Here is a 17,567-nt window from a genome sequence, read left to right on the forward strand (position 1 = left end):
TCAAGCATGAATAGCAATTTCAGATTAATCAACTTTTAGCCTGATCAGTGAGTTAATCTTCACAACAGGCATCCACATATGAGTTTTCATGAGCCCTACTGATAGATGTGGATAGCTTAATAAAAATATACTTTGGAAAGAGACAGTTTCTCTTTTCAAGATGCATCTTAATACATGTAACAACCATAAGTTAACAATCCAAAATACAGCATGTGTAATGATTGAACATACAAACCAACAGTGAAATAACCAAGAAGGATAGCTCACCAGACAATATCTGCCAAATAGCCAAAATACAAGAGCAGTTGGCCAAGAAATGTTGATACAGTGAAATTTATCCAATTCTGTTGACTGTATTTGTTATGAAACAAAAGAACCTCAGTGGGACTGATACTCTACCAGGTGATAAGAATTTCCAGGAATTCAAGATAAGACCATTATTCCATTTAACTGCTTATTATTGGAACCATCTCCAATATTCCTCAGCAATAAGATTTTCAAACTAGCTGGTTGTGAGACTCATGCCATTTTCAGTTACTACAAAGTAGACAACATCAGAAGCCTTTGGTAAAATCTAATGTGACCATTCATATTAGGGTAGTACCGGGGCAGTGATAGCAGGATTCTGAGGAAGCAGTTATGGCAGTCATAATTTGAAAATGCGATTGGTATCAATTTTTACTTACAATCAACTAAGTATCTTAGGAAGTCAAGAGGCAAAAGCTCCATGTTGATATAGCCATCCTTTTGGGAGGAGCAAAGATAATATACACAAGATGTCCAACATGGTGGCAATATTGAGGGTCAGTTTACATCATTTCCAACTAAGTATCAAAAGAACTTGGCTCTTCTGATGAAAACTGAATGTCAAATTAACTTCCTGTTTAAGAATAGCTATAATAACAAAATTCTCAAATCAGCCATAATGGTGGCCATATTGTACGTCAGCTCAACACCATTATAATTTAGGACCCAAAAATATTTTAAGAAGTCATCTGTAATCTAGGAGAGAAAAAACATGTTGATGTGACTTTCCAGTTTGGAGAAGTAACACTAAAACTGTTCAGGACCAATATCATAAGAAATTCTGGTAAAAGCACAATTTTTATATGAAGAGCCATCTAAGAAAAGAAGGCACAGCAAGTCTTTTTAAGATGGCCATTGTGGTGGCTATATTGAAGATCAGATTGGTATATTGTTGTTTTGCAACCAGCTAGATGGGCTCTGGACTAAGTAGCTTGCCTTTATAGATCAATGACATCTCACCTCTCGCTGTGTAATTTTGAGTCTCAGGCTCGACCAGCATGGGTATGTGAGAAAGCTTCCCAGTAGCCTCCCATAGATGCATGGTTCTTCCTACAATGTGAACAGGCATTGACAAAGCACTATTGTCATGTGATAGCCATATTAGACATCAGATCAACAATATTTTCTATTAGGACATCATAAGAAGTCTTATGTGAAAATGCAATGTCAATATGACTTTCTGTTCAAGACAAATATCTACAGCAAGATTTTTAAGATGGCAAAAACATTGGCCATATTTGAATCAGACAGACACATTTTCATTTAGGACCAAGTAGACATAATGAGAAGCCCTTTAGTGAAAACCCCATTATTCAGGAGGAGTAGTAGTAACCCAATTTTCAAGATGGCCACTTTAGTGGATGTATGGGCAGTACCATTTTCATACAGTACCAATTTGACTATGGGTTTAATGTCTTATGGCAATCTATCAAGTAGCTTAGGTGGAATAGCGACTATACCAAGATGAACAGCAGACCATACAATAAACTATTCTGATACATGACCAGTAGAGCAAAACATATTATTTATTTAAACATGAAGTTGTGTAAATGTTTTCCAAAAATTAAAGCAATAGCTACTGTGGAAGTTGTGTGGGATTTAAGATCAGCATTGTTTTCATTCAAGTTAACCTTGATATTATCAAAGGTCATTGGTGAAAACCTATGTCAATATAACATCCACTGAGGAGGAGCAGTGATAAGATTTTGAGATTTTAAAATGGTCACCATGGCAGCCATACTGGAATCTTATCAGAACAATATTAATTTACAACCAGCTAGATATCATTAGGAGTCTTCATGCTGGCATCACTTTCTGTTGAGGGGCAGCAGGGATAATAAGAATTTCAAGGTCATACTGGCATATTGTTCTTTTGCAACCAACAAGACATAGTAGGAAATCTTTCTGTGAAAACATTATGCCAATATGACCATTCATTCCAGAGAAGTAATGATAACAAGATTTTCAAGATAGCTAATGCAGTAGCTATATTGGATGTCTAACTGCATTGTCATTTAGGATGAACTATACATTAAATTAATGATTCTATGCTACTCACAATTCTAAATAAACATTTTAAACTGCATCTGAAATCACAAAACAATAGGGTAATCACTCTAGTCAGTTCAAAACTTTGACCTTATATTGGAGTCGGAATATAGATCTCTAAGTGATTTTACATATGTAGTTAGTCTTATTTCTATTCATATCAGTAACATGATCAAATGACAAAGTGAAGCAAATTTTAGGGGCAACATGATAGGGCCTATACATTCACTGAACTGAGCTTTACAACTCTGCCCTTTTTATATTTAAGTTTACATATCACCTATGCATTGATGATATGGCTTTCATATCACAAAGCAGAATGTTGCTATTCATCAATTGATAAATTATTTTAGACACTGCTCCAAAATTTGTAGGGAGGACAACCAATCTGCAAAGTTCACAGGTTCAATAAAGCTACATGAAGCAAAGTATCAATATGGTACATGAAGCATCTTAGACAATAAAAATAATTGCTAATGAAGAAACAAAATGCAGGCATGAAAAAAGAACCTGTGAAAGATGTAGTTCTTCAAAATTATTTACTGTATTTATTTTTTTGGGGTGAATGGGTGCAAGTGCCACCTGTTATATCTAATAATCTGACTAAACACATACCTGATGTTGTTGTATTGATGATCTGCGTAGTCTTACTTAGTCCTATTTTATTTCTGGCATACATCTGGAATTCGTAAGTTGTTTTCTGCTGTAGATCGTTTACATTGAAAGATTGCTTCTGTGATTTTGCATCTTCCTGAATTGGATCTGTATCTATCCAGGTACCACCTGGATATATTCTGTACTGAATGATAAAATATTGGGTATGGCCACCCCAAAATCCTGCTATCCATTCCAATGTTACAGAGTTGTAATTTTGTTCAGTGACTGAAAACTCAGTAGGAACACCAGGATAACCTGTTAAGGTGAATGTATTTATATATTAACACAACGAAAATGTAAAACAACGCAAATGCATGTCAGCCTGTGAACTTAATTAGATTGTAATCATCCATCTATCAGTCTATCTATTGGTACATACAAAAGATATTATATATCCCACACAAATCCTGATGAACCAATAATAAAGTATGTGTGTGTGACTTGGATTTTTAACATAGCTTTAACAATTTTTCAGTCATATCGCTACGATGTCTGCAGTATGGCAGTTTATAGTGATGTCTAGCACTGGAGCATTATGCCGCAAACATGATGTCCCACCCAGTCACATTATCCTGACACTAGGCCGACCAGTCCTAACACTAACCTCTTAATGCTGAGCGCCAAGCAAGGCAGCTGCTAGTACCATTTTTTGTAAGTCTTTGGTATGACTTGGTTGAGGATTGAACCCACACCCTCCTGCATCCGAGGCGGATGCTCTAACCACTAGGCCACCGGAGAGGTTCAACCAATAATAATAATAATAATAATACTTTGGTGAAAGCTTAACTGTGTAGTATTATTATTCATATTTGACAATGATTTTTAACTTTTCAACAAGAAAGCTAACTTGAAGCTTTCGTCCTCTCACTAAGGACTTCATCAGCTCCAGGTTAGTTTTCCAGATATTGTTTGTGTATGTGATTGAAAAGTTAAAAATCATCGTCAAACATGAATAATCATCATCATCATCATCTTCTAAAAACAATGACTAAACATATACTGTCCTCAGATGATAAAGTACAAAGGTCGAAAAGCAAGCTACTTAAGACTGAAAATGATAACCTTACTTCCAAACAATTAGTTGGTTTCAAGGATCTACAACTGCCACTGCTGCAAGAAAGTCAGTGAAAAGCAGGAAAGGAAAATTTTGTTGAACGATCTCCTTTTGACTGTTCAGATGCAGTGGCATGATTTATTTTATGATCATTTTGGGGTGATGTTAGAAAGTACTTGATAGATAAATGAAGCAAAAACCTAAGTAAATATTCGTGCTTACCAGTAACTTCCTGACTCATTGACTAGATTGGATTTTATGGTGCACCAAGACTGTAAGGCTATATAGTGCCACATAAAGGCTACATGAAAAATGATTAATGTATGAAAAGTTTCTGTGGATTTGGCCATCTTAACAAGATTCAGCTCCTTTTCTGTTTATCTTTCCACCATCTTGGATCATCAGAGAATGTATGAAGGCCAAACCTGCACTTGAAGGTAAAACAATATCATAATAAACAAACATGAATGAGAAGATGGCCATAATATAGCCACTCCAAACAAACTATCACATGGGTGGTTTGATGTGAGAAAGCCCCATAAAGTTCACTAGGCTGGTCATCTGTTTCTTCCATATGATCAGGTATGTGCTCATATAGACCAAATGCACTGTCATAGATATTGCCAACAGATATAAAAGATATAAGAAAATAAGTCACTTCTGCATGTGGATTCGGGCAAAGAATGTCTTGGAGCCAATGCTACATTATTGGCAGAACCTCATGCACTGGTTCATCATGGGCATGTTATCATACATCATGATCAGGCCATTGTACAACATTTCAAATGTACACTTGCGGAATGATTATTAGACATCAGGACCCATAGGAATTGCTGATGCTTGGTCACAGCGGTATAAGGCTGGATAAAATCCCACTGTGACAATTGGGCTGACTGTTGTTCACTGCATACAGGAAGCTACAGTAACAGGCATTGCTGCTGACTTCAAAGTGAGAATGTCATTCCTTAAGCCAATGCCTCGCAATGCAATTAGATTCATAAAAAAAGTGAGGACAGAAATGAACTTTTCATTCATCACTTTTTTCATGATGTGAACAGCCACTGACAAAGCACTATTGCCATGTAACATTGTACGCTGGACTTGACCTTCTCCAAAATTAAATTCATTTCTGCTTGACCCTACTGACTTTCTTTTTATTTCATGTAAACAACATGGCTAAATTATACATAATCCAAGTAATTGTTTCGCAAACATCAGGATCATTTTAGATTGTTATTTTCCATTAGGTAATCTTTTTCTTAGAAAATGCTAACTGCGACTTGAGCTCAAGTAGAGAGCTATATAATCGTATGATTATATCGACTTGGTCAATCATGTTATAACATCTAGATTTTCAAATTGTATACTAAATGATGTGACCAGTAGTTCTGGGCTGGATTCTGTTTTGTTCAAATTAATGAAATTGTGATTATTTTCTCTGGAAACACAAAAGTACTCTGATAAAATTCTTGGATAAAGACATTCACTGGAATTTATAGTATATTCAAACCTGGAATTATATTGCTCTGATTCAAGAAAAGACTCTTAACACATCAACACTTTAATAGCTAATACAGACATTGACTTAAGTTTTGGGATTTATTCTGGACTTTTACTGAAGTTTATTTAGGACTTTAGATTACTAGGACTTGTATCTGTAATTCTTGGATTATTTTGGGATTTATTCACAATACCTTAAGTTCTTTCTTCTCATTTCCACTTTATGTTCTTCGGAAAAAAAATTAAATTTGTTAAATTTTACAAAGCTTGTTGTCTTTTACTATTTTCTGTTACTTATTTTAAGACCACAGATGCTCATAAAAATGATATTTTCAAAGTTTAAGGGCAAAAGTGCAGAAAATCTTTTTCATAGTATTGCTAATGTATCTTCTTTTTGTTACGTGTTTAGGCTTTTTTTATAAAAGTAACAAGAAAAAAATGAAGACAACAAGCTTTGAAAAATTTAACAAATTATTTCCCTAGACAAACAAGGTAAAAATAAGACAAAGAACTTATGGTTTTAAGAATCAAATCCAAAAATAATCCAAGAATAAAAAAATAGAAGTCATTGTAATAAAATATTCTAATGAAATTGAGTTCAAATTCCGATGAAATCCAAAATGGAAGGTGATGATGTATGCTGTGGTCAGTGTAGTATTGATGAATCAACAGTTCTTTGTTAAATCGCAGAAAATAATATTCCAGTGTTTGAATTCTGTAAATTTAGATAACTGTCTTTGTCCAACAATTAATTTAGAGCACAAGTATTTCCAGGGAAAAATAATCTCTTTGAATCCAAATAATTTGAAGAAAAATAAAAAATTCAACTTAAATTGGTCACAACAAAAAAACACCTGAATGTCTCCAAGGTTAAAGCGAGAATAACATTATTACTCAATACATCAATATTAAATCTGGCTACTGCGCAAAACAGATGCCTGGATAAGGGTCAACCTTCTGGTAAAACCAGAGTTTTGAAATAATTGCTACATGTTATTTGTCACGTACCTCATGTACGGACTTGATTTCACCCTACAAATCTACTCTTAGAAAGAATTTTTTTAAAAAGTTGTTTACTTCAACTCATGAATCATGGTCAGCATAAGTTACTAAGTTTCTAATATTAGGTTTATGAAAAACTGAACTGAATTTCTGGAATATATTTTTTCCAGTAAATAAAATTACATTACAATAGCATGTAATTGAATAAAAAAAATTTAAAACTAACAAACAAATTAAATCAAATATAAATTAAATCAAATATACATAACATTTAATTTAATATACGATGCCATATTATTCTTGCAGAGTAATTTTGGAATGGATTAGGACATACATGTCATAATGTTCTTAATATGTTCTTAATCGTACATGTCCAATATATAGTGTTTGTTTGTAATCTCTTTTAAAGTATTTCTTTACAGGGAAATTATTATAAATTAATAACCAGCATAAAAAACACTTTTATGAAATATCTTTTTTGGGGAAAGAACATCCAAGTTATGCCTAGATGTAGAACAGTATGTAAATGTATACAAATTTAAAATCACATTTTTTCTATGTTACTTGCATTAGTGCTTATGCATCCCTAGCTAGGCCACTGATAAATATAATGCAAAATATTACCACTCCAAGTTTGAACAGGTAAAGATATAAAATTGATATCTGCTCTGGTTGGATTTCTGTCAGGATTTCTCCCCTCTGTTTGTTTAGTGTGTTGCCTCACAGACAGAATAGAAATGAATCAGCAAGGGGTGCCATAAACCCACTATAGCTGCAATAAAATCAACCAGAGTGGACTTCCACTACTCAGAGTAAGCACTTAATCCCCTGTCCCTCTGTCCACATCCACCAGCTTCAGTGGCAAACAGTAAGATGCAATGCATGTACTGTAGATGAGCTGCACACAGCGCATGCAATTCACATTTATAAATTAAATCAAGTCAAACAAAAATTCCTGCATTGCTTCATAACCTGCATGGGTATGATCACAATTGTAATAATAATAATGCAAGCAGCAGCATCAATGCCAAAGGCACCAATAAGTGTTATTCTAAACAACATGGAAAAATACATGCTGGTTAAACTCAGAGAATTACAGTCATTGATTCATTAGTTTTGGAATTCATACTTGGACTAGTTAATGAACAATCTTAGGTGTCAGAAAGCTTCAAAATAACTAGTTGGTATTGTACCACGAGAAATGGTGTGTATTCCTATTAATTCACAAGTCATTGAGACAAGTTTACCAAAAATAAACTGCCAAAGATGGAAGCATTTTATTTGTTGTTGTCACGTGAAGGTCTGGTCTGCATATGATTGCAAATACATGAGTGACTATCATGATCTGTATTTGCACACTGATGTGCTTCTCCTTGCAGATGTGTTTGAGGCATTTCATGACACTTGCCATACAAGTGTATAGGTTGCATAGGGTAAGATTTTTGAAGAAAAAGAATTTCCCAGATTTTCTTCACTGGTCATACTGGTTATTTGAAAAAGACCCTGCATATCTTAGGTATTGCTAAAACAACTTTTAATTCTCTTTATTTTGGTGTATGATTGATGGGTATAATTTGGGGTATAGAATATACACCATGGCCTTACATCAGATGTTCACCTTCCAAACACTGTTAGCTTCGCTTGGTCATTTTCACTTCCTGGACTTAAGTGGTAAATTGAAAAAAAGAAAGAGCCTGTAACATTTTTTTATAAATATTATATATTTTGTAATTCATTTATTACACTCTTAGAAGCTGGCATTGTCTAGTCTGACAAAATTTGTTTTCCCTATTTTAATAACTGCTAAAGATAGTGCACTTTAGTCTAATTTTCGCGCTAACATTTCAGCTTATGGGAGCAGTCATTTGAGTTGACTATGTGCTTAGATCATGTACAATTGCTATAGGTACAATATCCAAAAACATTTTAGCCACTGTACATGAAAGTAACATATAGGTATGTCAACATTCTCTCTAATGTGCATGTTGCAAATGCAAACAGCTTCACCTTACACCTCTCACTCACTGAAGAAGTGAGCATCCCCATAAGCTCAATCCTGCAGTTTTACGTCTGTATGAATTGCTTGGTATCCATTGTATCAAAAACCTAAACTGAGTATTTTTCCCATGGAACATAAACCCTAGTGAATGTATAACACAAATCAGCTCTTGGTGTATATCAGTTCTAATCCAGTGTGGAATATCTGATTACATTTACTTCAAGTGATATTTCAAAGCTAGATAGATTAAGGCTTACACTACAAAGCTGATCCAGTCAAAGAAGCCAAAACGCATCCTTGTGGTTACCTTGCTGCAAGCTTGCCACAAGGTTGCAGCAAAACTGTGTCATCAAAATAAGCTTGCAGATAAATGTCAGTTTGTGCAAGCTTGCATAAGCATGGCACCATTTCTTACCAGCCTTTGCAAGCTTCTGTTTCTTGCAAGCTCACACAATTAGCAAGCTTATGAAAAGCGCAAGCTTCCACATATTTCCAGACTCAAAATCTTAGAGAATTTTTGTTCATTGCATGTTATATGCATATAAACAGCAAATAACTTTAAACAAATTTCAGATAGCAAATTTACAAGATACAATTTTATGCTAAAGATGACCTCAGTTAATTTAATAGTGCAGATAATTTAATTTCCAGCAATTACATTTTGTTATATTTAATATTACAAAATTTATACATAGAAATAGAAACTTAAAATGTATATAATTATTATTTTCTGAGAGAGAGAGAGAGAGAGAGAGAGAGACCCATCTCATTCTGCCAGCATTGTATACAGAATAAAGGGTCATGAATTTTGTTCTCTTTAAATAACAAAAAAATCAGAAAATAAAATCATGCAAGATGAAATGTGGTTTTCCCTGACCGAGACCTAATTCAGCACTGATACATCAGCAGTGGTTACTTCCCTTGTTTTCAGTCTTGAGACTGGTTTACGAATCCAATTTACATTGTAACGTATCTGAGTCATAGAAACAAAAGGCAGCTTCCTTTTAAAAGAGGCTTTATTTTCAAAACTGAACCGTCATAATTTAGCTCGTTAATTCAGGAAATTTCATTGCATGCAGTTCCAATACATGTGCAGCAACTGATCATGGAATCCCAAAGATAATTTAAAATCACAGAGTTATCATGTTTGTGAATAAAATCAAACATCAGCTTGCATTTTGCCCATTTACTGGATTGCAGTTTGGCGGATGATTATACTGTAGTGTATCAGTGTTTGTTTACAACACATTAATGTCAAAAGGTGACTTTGTAATCTTCCTGCACATAATCATTGAGATGACAACTTTGCAGATCATTATTATTTACTGCTGCACCATTCAAACTGCAGATTTTGATGCAGTGTTGTCAGTTATCAAAAACAGGTTGATGGATTATGAAATTACATGCAAGTATCTTAATCACATTTCTGTTTTTCTTATTTCTGTTTTTCTGAAGGACTTTTTTCTTCACACATATCAAATTCGGCAATTACCCACATACAATTAACTTTAATTATAATAAGTTCAGAAGTCACTGCATTGATCTATTTTCTTTTAATTTTTAATTTTCAAAAAAGATGGTAGTAAATCTATTTTAAGGTATCAAAGTCTCAACAGACAGTTCCAATTTTGAATGACAAGCTCCTCCCACTTAGTTACTCTTGCTGTGGCTCACAAGCTATCGTGAAAATGGCAACAGATTCATTTGAAAATATTTTCGACAATATTTCTGAAACATTCTTATCTGACTGCAGATTCTTTCAGCTCATGCATTAAAGAACAGCTTGAATTACTTACTACACACGAGGACAAAAGAACAAAATATTTCTGTTCTTGCAAAGTTATGCATACTTATTAATTATCAGATTTTCTAGTATGGCTTAATGTTTAAAAACAAATATATACTAAAGCTTTCATTACAATTGGCATATAAAAATAAAACAAGTATTTGATATCTACAATTAATAATTTCATTCTGTTTAGGTAAACATATATTGAAGTTAAATAAAAATAAAAAAAGAAACACTTTATACCAAGTAACCTGAGTAATTGAAGGAAATGTTGTAGGTTCTTTATGCTGTAGAGACATGTATCCTCAGTTGGACGGATGAACATTTCATAAGGGTATCAATGATAAACCAGTAAACTTAAATTCTATCAGATCCATTTAAAACGATCATTTGTCATAATGTCTTAAAAAAGAAGGAACTAATAATGGCACACGAAATAAGGAACAACATTCATGTTGACGGGATATATTTGCATCCACTTTGACCTTTGTTTGCTAATTAGTGTGGCTCATTTTAATTTACTATATTGACATTATAACATTTTGCATGTGTTTTAAAATCAGCAATTTTTAAGAGACACCAGTTAAAAGTCAATGCTAAGGTTTGAAAATTTTAATAAAATCAGCACTAATGAAGCACGATGCAGGATTCCAATATTCCAAATTTAATTGTTAAAAAGACAAAAGCAATGGAACTAAAAGTACACATTATAAACAACACTTGTATACAAAGTGTCTCTATTGCATGTAATATTATGGCTCCAATAAGATATACAATCTGAACATAAACATACAGTCACCCATGCTTTTCAACATCTACTTTGAGCGCATCATGAGTGAAGCCCTGAAAAACCACTGTGGGACAGTCAGCATTGGAGGGTGTAACATCACCAACCTCCGCTTTGCAGACGACATTGATGGGCTGGCAAGCAGTGAAGACGAGCTTGCCACCTTAGTGAAGAACCTGGATGAAACATCTTCCAGATTTGACATGGAGATAAGCGCTGAGAAGACAAAGCTGATGACAAATAGTGGCAAACAAATCTCAGCCAAGATTAAAGTCAGAGGACATGAACTGGAAACAGTGAGCCAGTTCAAATATCTTGGTTCCATAATCACCGAAGAGGGATCAAGAACAGAAGTTTTGTCAAGAGCAGCACAAACAATGGCAGCAATGTCAAAGCTAAGACCCATCTGGAGAGACAAGAATATCTGTCTGAAAACTAAAATCCAACTATTGCGAGCTCTAGTCATCTCAGTCTTTTTGTACTCATGTGAGGCCTGGACCCTGACAGCAGAAGTATATATATAGATACAACGAAGAATCCAGTCACTGGAAATGAGATGCTACAGAACCATAATTGGTTTCTCTTACATTGACCACATCACAAATGAAGAAGTGCAAAACACCATCAGGCGCAAAGTAGGCCAATATGAGGACCTCATCACCACCATCAAAAAGAGAAAGCTGAAATGGTATGGCCATGTCACTAGAGCCAACAGTCTATCCACAACAGTCCTGCAGGGCAGCATCCAGGGTGGTAGAAGGAGAAGTAGACAGAGAAAAAAGTGGACTGACAACATCACAGAATGAACCAGGAAATGTTTTGCAGAGACACAGGCATTGGCACATGATCGAGACAAGTGGAGGGAACTGGTCAGATGTTCAGCAGCACAGCAGTGCCTCGATGACCACACTAGGTCATGAGACTGATGATGATGATGATACAGTTAGCATAAAATTGTATTCAAAATTTTCACAACATCAACAAATGCTATCATTATTTAAAAACAGTTTTGTGTATTAAATTTTATATATGAAATATGATTATAAATAATGCATCACTTTCAACACAGAAATTGTCTCCATGTTGGTGTTTAGTTTGAGAATCTTTTAAAATAATCCCTCTTGAATCCTTTCATAATAATGACAGTCTGCATCTCATGTGCTCCAAGTACAATGTTAACCATTTTTCTGATAAATTTTCAGTGATTGTCTGTGTAATCTTTCACATTCCTCTGCAATGTAATGAAAGAGTAATCAAGCGTGGTCTCATGTTTGTGATCAAATATAGTGGACAGCAATGCGTAACTATGAAGTGAAATTGATACTTACATTTGATTGGTCAATGTACCCAGTTTGATTGACAGATCAGAACTAACCACTGAGCAATTTCATTGCTTTCTTCTGTTTAAAGATGTAAAGTACCAATCATTTGGCAGATGTCATATCCTTTTCAGAATGGATGGTAAAACTAATATTTAGGATCTATTTAAAGGATGGCCAATTTGTTTATAAGTTAACACTTAAAAAAGTTTCTATATCTTGAGAAATATTTCTCAATTGTCGAATTTAAAAGAAATGACTTTGCCAAACAGGCAAATAGTCAACTATTTTGACTAGGTTACATGTTGCTGTAGTCTATTTTAGTGGATCTACAAGAAGCAGAGGAGTATGAAAGATTTTATTTTGAGAGGATTTGTTTAGAAGAGGTGGTTGTGTATATTCAAATGGCTAACATTCTTGTTTTTCACCTAACAGTGTATAGTTTTAACAGAAAGGTTATGTAACCATCTGACATCATCCTTCCCCAACGTGATTTGAATATGGATGTGAAGTAAAAAGTTTCTGAAGCCAGGCAGACAAAAATGTGAAGATTTTCTTACATATTCAAGAAAATGCCATGCAAGATTCCTCAGACTGAAGAGCTTGACTTTCTGTGTATCAGTATGAATTTCTGGAATGTTCCTGCTCATGTGATTTTCAGATTTTGTTAGAATCTATTGGCCATGTGAGTTCTACCTAATTTGCCTGTTAAAATGCAAATAAGACTAACACGAGTTAGATTTCATGTTAGAATCACGTGTGCATAAAGGTAGCCAATTTTGGTTCAGTTGTAATTGTATCTTACAGTAAAAGTATCCTCGAGTAATTTCTTGTTTAATATTTTCTTCATAAATGGGTAATTTAAGCAAAGTTCACTCACATACCGCATTTGCAATCTGCATAACAGGGTTTTGCATTTCAAAAAGTATTATAATTTTACCATTCATGCATTCAAATACAAAACCTGAATACACACATAATGGCCCCAACTTGTTTTACAGTATCTGGCAAATGCAGTATCTGATGTAAATTTGCTGACCAGTGTTTTATCTACCCATGCATCATGCGTCAAATATTTGATGCACAAAAGTCATCGCCAGTACATAAACTGACACAGCCCAATGTTATGTCTTGCTGATTAACACAAAACAGGTTTGGTCTAAAAATCGTCACTGGTAGGTAAATTAACGCACCCCAATGTTATGTTTTGCTGATTAACACAAAATAAAGGTTTGCTCCAGCTATTTTATTGGCTAGATTACAACTCTCCCAAACAGGGAAAATGTGCACATCAGCTTCTTACGCTGATGTTATCATAATACATAGGGTTACAAGTGAGCGTTGAGCCTGGAGCTGACCTTATGTGACCTGTAACTGTCACATCATTTGTAGCAACAGGATGTTAAAACCATATAATCACCACACACAAGAAAGAGGCGGAAAATAAACATGTGATTTTAAAGTGATTTTCACAAGAAACTATTTTATGCACATCCTTGTCACACAATGAAGCAACGATTGTGTTGTTCCAAGATAGTCAACAAAAAAGTTAAAATATATCTGAAACAAACAAAATTATCATTTGGACCACGTTTTTACAGCTGACCATTGATAATACCCAGTAGTATTGTTATCGACCCAGTGGAGCATCCATCATCTAAAGATAAGGCACTGGTTACTCATAAGATAAAATGTAATTTTGTGCAGCAGTAGTTGAAAACATACGGCTGGCTATGTTTTCAAAAAAGTTAAGTCAAGTGAAGAATGTGACATTGAAGATGACTTTATGTTTTGCCATATATGTACAGAAGCTAAAAACACCTCCATGACCTTATGTGCAAAAAGCAATAACTTTCAGAACAGTACACTGGCAAGGCATGATGGGTTACCAGAACACAAACTGCTGATTGAAGGTCAACAACAACAGGCAGATTTTAATGCAGTTATACAAACAAGATATAGCAGTGAAAGTGCTACTGAAGTGTGTACACTGGCTGAGTGTAGAACACATCCCTTTTTGTAAAATACAAATCTCTTAATAATTTAATACAAGACTTAGTGGCTGAAGAAATTAATGCCACTGGCATTTTGAAGAATTCTGCCTATCAGTATGACTCAGCTACTACCTGTTCAGAGTTACTGGAGAGCCTTTCAAACATTGTTGAGGATAGTCTTATACGTGACCTGCAAAATTCATCATTTGTGACAGCAATGGCAGATGAAAGCACTGACATAGCCAACAGTAAATGTCTTGTTATATATACTCAGATTATTTCTGATGACATGAAACCATCAACAAGGTTTTTTAACAAATATATAATGTTCAGATGCTTCTGGCAAGGGAATTGGCTTTAGTCACATTATATAACTAATATTTTTGTTGTGTATTTAAACAGTATAACTGAAGACTGATTGTCGGCTTCAATAGGGCTCATAGGTTTGGATTGTGACTCATTGTTTTTTGCCCTGATGAGTAAAATGTCTTATATGAAACCATTTGTAGATGAAACACTGACAGACATGTGCTTTTCACGGCACAATACAGAGAATTAGCAAAAGAATTTTGTAAGAAGTTCATATTTTCTTACCACCATTTTAAAACTTTATACTTCAAAGAGGGCTGTGTATATTATAATTAATAATCCAAAGACAGGAAACCCAGCAAAGTGGGGGATGAATAAAAGACACTGTAAACACAAAATAGAAAAGAATAAATTTAAAGCATGCAGAAACTAACACACAAAGCACGTGATACCCATGTGATATCTGAGCTGGACAGGGTGCTTGTTGCTGATGCAATCGACTCGTCTGAATCCAAACTGATTTGAATATTGCCAAGTTACTTCGGAACAGATGCGCAGTTGACAATACATCAAAAGGGGTAGGTATGTATGCACCAAATATGCCTCTATGCATGCTTCTTTCCCATGCATGGCACACATTCAAGACGTATAAGTACATTATTATTGTTATTCTAATTCTATGTTCAAGGCATACATTTTTCCACTTGCAAATTGTTAATGAGTTTTTCGAGGATTGCTGATCTGTAAAGTCATTCTTCATGCAATATTTTTACAGCAATGAACCTTGCATAAGCTTGTGCAAGCTTGTTTGTCATGACAAGCTTGAACTAGCTCATTGTTAATCCTTGCAAGCTTGTATATATTTAGGATTGTGCAAGCTTGCAGCCATCTTCTGGAAGCTTGTAATATTTCTTTCATGTGTTTTTTTTTCTTCTCATTGTAGACTTGCACAAACATGCCACTAGGTTCCAAATACTAGCTCGCATGATAATAGTTTGCGCAAGTTTGTTACAAGCTTGCGCAAAGAGCTTGCGATTTCAGTTTCGGAATTTCATGGGTGTATACCTATTCACCAAAGTATGTTTGTCACTGCTTGATACCAAGTGATGGATGTTACCCTATGGCATTACCACCTACACATTTGGTCATCATGTGATTGTGAATTTCTTTGCGATTTTTTCACTACTGTATTTAAATGTTAACATAATAAAACAGATCTTGGTACTAATTCTGTATTAATTTGAACAACTTGCTATTCCTCTAGCACAAATGCTCTGCGGGAAGGCTTTGGACCACCTGGAGATGTGCCAAACGGTAAGATGTTGGTTGTCTTGGAGTATAAATCGGTTCTGAGATGATAAACTCATTTATGGACCATCTTGGATCAGTAAAACAATGTTGCCTGCCTTTTAATTCCCCTGGTGCATATAAATACTGAACAAAGTTATTTCCTAATGATTCCAGCAGCTGTGGCTGTGAAATCATTTCATGACTGTCCTTTGTTGAATTGCATTAGCGAGGTTGAAACCAACCAAATGTGTGGTTCATTATTCAATGCAACTATGAATAATGGAAGTCATACTACCTTTTCATCAACTGCTCTGCAATCTGAGACTAACCTAGGGGTTTAGCACTCCAAGTGCTAGCACTTTGGAACTGAGATTGCTTTGTACTCAGAGACCTTATTAGTAATTCATTTGTGTATAGATGAATGAATAACCTTTCTGCAGGTGTACAATTAAATAATCCTACAACAGCTTGGTCACAATGTATACTACTGTGATGTTCAACACAAACTCACACATGGTGTTTCATCAACAATGCAGCAACAGATCAGAGAAATTCTTTACCTGAATTGACTTGTAATAATCTTGTCCATGTTGATGGTCCATGTGCATAAATGCATTCAGTGCAATGGCAACAATTGCCTATCTTTTGATGTCAATGGCTTTACTTATTATCTGCATGCAATGTCAACAATGGTAAACATATCTGTATGCGTGTGTTTGTACAATGAGATTGTTTGGCCAGCAATGCTCGAGCAACGTCATGGGTGATAATTGCTGCGCTTGCCAATTTTTTGATGGCCAGTTCACCTCTCCAATAACTGTGAAGACTGTATTAAAGTCTGGATAAAATCTGCACAGTAACATTTATTATATTAATATGCTTTACCTCCCAGTGAAATCTTAGCCTTTATACTGCCTTTAATACTTCTATAAATAAATGGTAGACTTACTTTCTGGTATCACATTGAAGATAAGATCATTGTAGATTCCAACACTGTTAGTCATGTTCACAAGGTAGTATCCAAAATCTGCCTGACTGCCAAGATGGACTGTGATGCTGGAGTAAAGTCCACTAGAGGAATCTGGCTGATTTGGAAAAAGCTGCCATATGTCTATCTTTTCTCTCCTATGATACCACATGATATCTGTTGGCTCTGGGTAGGCTATTATGTTGACTTCCAATGTCACATTGTCATTCATCGCTCTGTAGTAGTCAGTTGAAATATTCTTTCGATAATCAAGCCTAGGTCTACCTACAAAGAAAAAGAAAAATGGCAACTAGGTATTATCAAAGGCAGATCAAATTGTTTTGAGGTAATCTGAGATAAATATCTGGTGCTTTGCTTTCTGCAAAATGAGCACATTCCTGTTTTTTTATATAAAGCACAAGTAATTGTAATAGAAATGGGTATACCACCAAACCACATGAATTTATTATAAAGTCTCATTGTTGGTTATTCTTCCAAGTGCTTATTTTTATTGACTGTTAGACATTAAATATGTAGTTACTGTG

General features: G+C 34.7%; 1 protein-coding gene across 4 annotated transcripts in view; it reads right to left on the reverse strand.

Moving 5' to 3' along the window:
* Positions 1-17,567, reverse strand: part of LOC149772833 (nephrin-like) — a 311,073-nt gene that overhangs the window by 102,080 nt on the left and 191,426 nt on the right. For all 4 annotated transcript variants that reach the window (XM_089947221.1, XM_089947219.1, XM_089947220.1 and 1 more), the window contains exons 14-15: positions 17,005-17,307; positions 2,971-3,267 (exon numbers count right to left, since the gene is read on the reverse strand). In XM_089947221.1, the coding sequence (XP_089803347.1) occupies positions 2,971-3,267; positions 17,005-17,307 (600 nt within the window). The remainder of the gene's footprint in view (positions 1-2,970; positions 3,268-17,004; positions 17,308-17,567) is intronic.

This window comes from Sinohyriopsis cumingii, unplaced genomic scaffold (assembly GCF_028554795.1).
Source record: "Sinohyriopsis cumingii isolate HCF-2022 unplaced genomic scaffold, ASM2855479v2 utg001110l, whole genome shotgun sequence".
In the NCBI taxonomy this organism is placed as follows: Eukaryota; Metazoa; Mollusca; class Bivalvia; order Unionida; family Unionidae; genus Sinohyriopsis; species Sinohyriopsis cumingii.